Consider the following 4,039-nt stretch of genomic DNA (forward strand, 5'->3'; position numbering starts at 1 on the left):
CAGGTAATTTATCCACAGGTTGCATCTGGACATCTCGAGATTCCAAATCCGAGCCAAAGCCTGCAAAGGAGAAGAATTGTAGTTTCAAGCAGAGATTTTGTACAGTGGCAGATGTTCGCTTTTCCTCTTCAGTACGGTAAATATGATCATTATCATCATTAATGATATTGCTATTAAAGCTATTAGGGTTGATATTTACTCATTTTCGTCAATTTCAATGAGTATTTTTTAGTGGTGCTGTTAGATTACCAAGTATTATTTAGTTTGCGTTTTATGTATAATCTTATTTCAGAATAATTTCATAATCACACGAGTCACTAACTTGGTAAAAAAAATAATCGACTTTGACAACAGCGTAAATATATATAGTTATATATATATATACAACGAGAGCTGACGAGAACCAGCTCGGTTCTCCCTCTCAACCTAACTAAAACATCAAAGTGAACAGCAAAGTAAAATATTTTGAAAATATATTTTTTCCAAGAGTTAAAAGGTGTTGCTTGCTAAAAAGAACCGGTCCTAGATTTACCACCATCCAGAACCTAAGAGATGACAGAAAACGTGCCTGTGGGACACCACTTAATGTAAGAATTATCAATTGCAGCTGATTCCTCCGAATCCAAGAAACTTGACTCAATGAATGAAATTGGGGACACACAAGGCGACAACTGCACTGAGCAGGAATATACTCCTTCCGCCATTGCTATCATGGCCATACTGTGCGGAGTCCTGCTGGTCATCGCCATGATTCTCAGAGGATACATAGGATACCTCAAGAGACACGGGGGCGTCAAAGACAAGGTTTGTGCGGATTTCCTTAGCTCTCTCCTTCTTTAATTGCTTAATTTTCCGCTTCTTTTTCCTCTACATTGTCTCCAGAAGTGTAAAGTAAGCAACTTTCAGAAGACTTGGAGAATTTAAGGTACTAAATAAAAAAAACATTTTATATATTTCTGCGTAATGAAAAACATTTGATATTCAACCATTCTGTATTTCGACTTCATGATAAAAATTCATTATTGAAAAGAGTACGTAGTCCCATTTAATGCTGAATATGCAGTCATTATGAGCTTACTGATTATGACTTTAATGAGAAGTAATTGTGCTATTTGATCCTTTCCTGACTCGTTTCTAGCAGTTTTCTGTTTTTTTTTTCTTTTACAAAAATTCACTAGTTCAGTTACCTTGTTTTTCTTATTTAGCCGTTTTCTGCCTTTATTTTCGAAAATTAATAGTTCAATTATCTTGTTTTATTAAATAAGAAAAACAAGGCAATTGAACTCGTAAATTTTTGTAAGAAAAAAAAAGCAGGAAACGGCTCAAAAGGAGTCAGGAAATGATCCAATAGCCTAATTACTGCTCATTAAGTCATAATCAGTAAGCTCATAATGATTGCATGCTCAGCATTAAATGGGAATGCGGACTCTTTTCAACAATGAATTTCTAGCATGAATTCGAAACACTAAATTTTTTAATATCACCTTTTTTTTTATAACATTGGAATAAAATACTTGTCTAATAATTATTCATCATTATATAATCAAAATCATAACGATGCCTAATGATAGTATTATGACCTAAATTCAAAAGCAGAATAGTGCTGCCTTACAGTCGTTTGTCACTGAATCAAACTGAAACAGCTGTCGAGAGTCAGCTGACTGGGGTAAATCAAAACGATACAACTGCTGAACGATAAGTTTATCGAAAAATAAAAGAAAGAAAGGTATTGAATGACAACCGTTCATCATAAAACAAAAAAAAAATAAAATTTACAATTAATGATAAACTTTATCAGGAAATTAAAACAATAAACCTTTTAAGGGTTATCTGAGTATCTTGCGGCTAAATTCAGTGAGCGAACAAATGATAACTTATCTCTCAATCACAACTATAATGTGCTTGAAGGCTAACTCATTGTTGTCAAATCAAACCAGAGATCAATGCAATGATAACTGTTTATCACAAAACCATGACCAAAAATGCTTAATAATGATAATGTTTTTTTAAAAAATGAGGGACCTCGTTGATGATAAGCATTCATTATGAAATGGGAATCCAAATATTAATGAAAGATATTTTAGTTATATTTTTATAAAATCGTTATAAAGGATCCAGGATGCTAACTTTCCGTCCTAAGGTTAGCAAAAGAATGGACAACTGAATACCCTTTTCTAGACCGGGCCAGAAGAGTGATACATTCTGAAAAGGGTGAAAGATGGGTGGGGCTGAAGTATGAAGGAAGAAATGGGCCTGCCTCTTAATAGAAGGAACATTATAAGAACTACGAAAAGCAGAGGCTATGTAAGAATTCTGAAGTCCTGAACCAAGAAATCCCAGGATTACTGACATACGCAGAGTGAATATGGGAACAGGCAGCCTGATGGGTATTACGAGACCGCCTGAGAGGCTTAAATGCCAAAATTATCAAGCCTTTGCTTAACGCATGTGGTCTTGTCATGCGGGTGGGGAAGGAGGAAGGGAATATAAGATTTAGGCCAACGGCCAAACGCTCGGACTATGAGGTCATTCAGCGTTGAAAAGGAAATTGAGAGTAAAGGTTTTAAAAATATAACAGGAGGAAAATCTCGCAGCTGCACTATGAAACAATTGTTGGGAGAGGGTGGATAGCAAGACGGAAGAAAGAGAATATGAACGGAGGTACAGTAACGGGAATGAAAGGGGTTGCAGCTAGGGGTCGAAGGGACGCTGCAAAGAACCCTAAGTAATGCCTACAGTGCACAAACACTGTCTTCTTCAATGGCCAGTTTTTTCTTCGGAGAAAAAGATACATTCAGTAAAATGAATCAGAAATCTTCAACACTTAAGAGTTTATCTTTTTTTTCACTAATACGCCTAAAATACTCGAATTTAAAGGATTTCATTATTATAATTATTCTTGTGAAATTAATGTTGATTATAGTCTTAAAGTGCTTTCGTTTTAAGGATTTTATTATTACTTTTCCGTTGATGATGATGTTATGGCATTTTACAATTACTATTCTTTTATTGCAGGACTTCAAGGAAAAAGAAAGACGTCATAGGTAGTTCTAACAACCAAGAACGGATTTCCGCTCATTCGATAAACCATCCAGTTAGCGAAACTTGTATTATGACATACCACCACGGTTTCCTTGGTCGCTAATAGCTAAGACACAGCTTAAGGCGCAAATATTCTCACCTAATGATAGCTTCAAAGTTCAACTCATATATGCAATTAAGCATTCAACATTTTGATGCAGACTAATATCAACTTACTTTTCAACCCTTTTCAAAACAAAATCCTTTTGATTCACTAAAAATCATGGTTCGCTCAAAATCACTCATCCTAACATTATATTTTCTAGCTCTACAGCAAAATCCAAAATCCAGTATACTGTACAGTATAATGTTTCACTATATTTCGGTTATAGAGAACAAAATATAAACTTATTATATAACTACTCAAGTACTGTCAAACTACTAAAACAAGCAGATGGTTGTTTGTAAAGATTAGATCAATTATCTAGGAATACATTGTTGGGAGATATATTTTGTAGTAACTGTAAGATAATATACGTTCTAAATAAATATCGCTGAAACAATGTCTCCGAAATTATAACCTTCCCTGTGAAGACTACAGACTTAGACTTATGACTATGTTTTGCAGTGTTTGAAAGCTCCCTGGGATTTTTTTTTTTTTTTTTTTTTTTTTTTTTTTACAGTATCGCCGGTTGTTACACTATTACCCAGATCTGGGTAACCCAAGTGTTTAACCTTTCCAGTCCCACAGACAAGAAAACTGGCGTTACGTTAATCAGTGCACTACAAAGAGCTCCATGTCCAAAGGACTGGGGGTTCTACAGCCTTCCAAACTACTCAGGCAGAAATGTCTAAAACTGAGGGGTGGAAAGGAGGTCATTGACCATCCATTCCAAGGACTTCCGGAAATTGCATGGCAAGGAATAAAGAATTTAGGCCAAAGGTTTGAAAGGTGTAACAGGAGGAAAACCTCCAGTTGCACTATTAAAACAATTGTTAGGAGAGGGTGGATAGCAAG

The 4,039-nt window shown here is 35.2% G+C and overlaps 1 protein-coding gene across 1 annotated transcript in view; it reads left to right on the forward strand.

Moving 5' to 3' along the window:
• The window catches only part of LOC136835420 (uncharacterized), a 9,785-nt gene extending 6,199 nt beyond the window's left edge, over positions 1-3,586 (forward strand). Inside the window, exons 5-7 of the mRNA XM_067098929.1 lie at positions 4-136; positions 608-804; positions 3,016-3,586. Of these exons, the coding sequence (XP_066955030.1) occupies positions 4-136; positions 608-804; positions 3,016-3,048 (363 nt within the window). The 3' untranslated portion in view covers positions 3,049-3,586. The remainder of the gene's footprint in view (positions 1-3; positions 137-607; positions 805-3,015) is intronic.
• Positions 3,587-4,039: the final 453 nt, after the last annotated feature.

This window comes from Macrobrachium rosenbergii, chromosome 55 (genome assembly GCF_040412425.1).
Source record: "Macrobrachium rosenbergii isolate ZJJX-2024 chromosome 55, ASM4041242v1, whole genome shotgun sequence".
Taxonomy (NCBI): Eukaryota; Metazoa; Arthropoda; class Malacostraca; order Decapoda; family Palaemonidae; genus Macrobrachium; species Macrobrachium rosenbergii.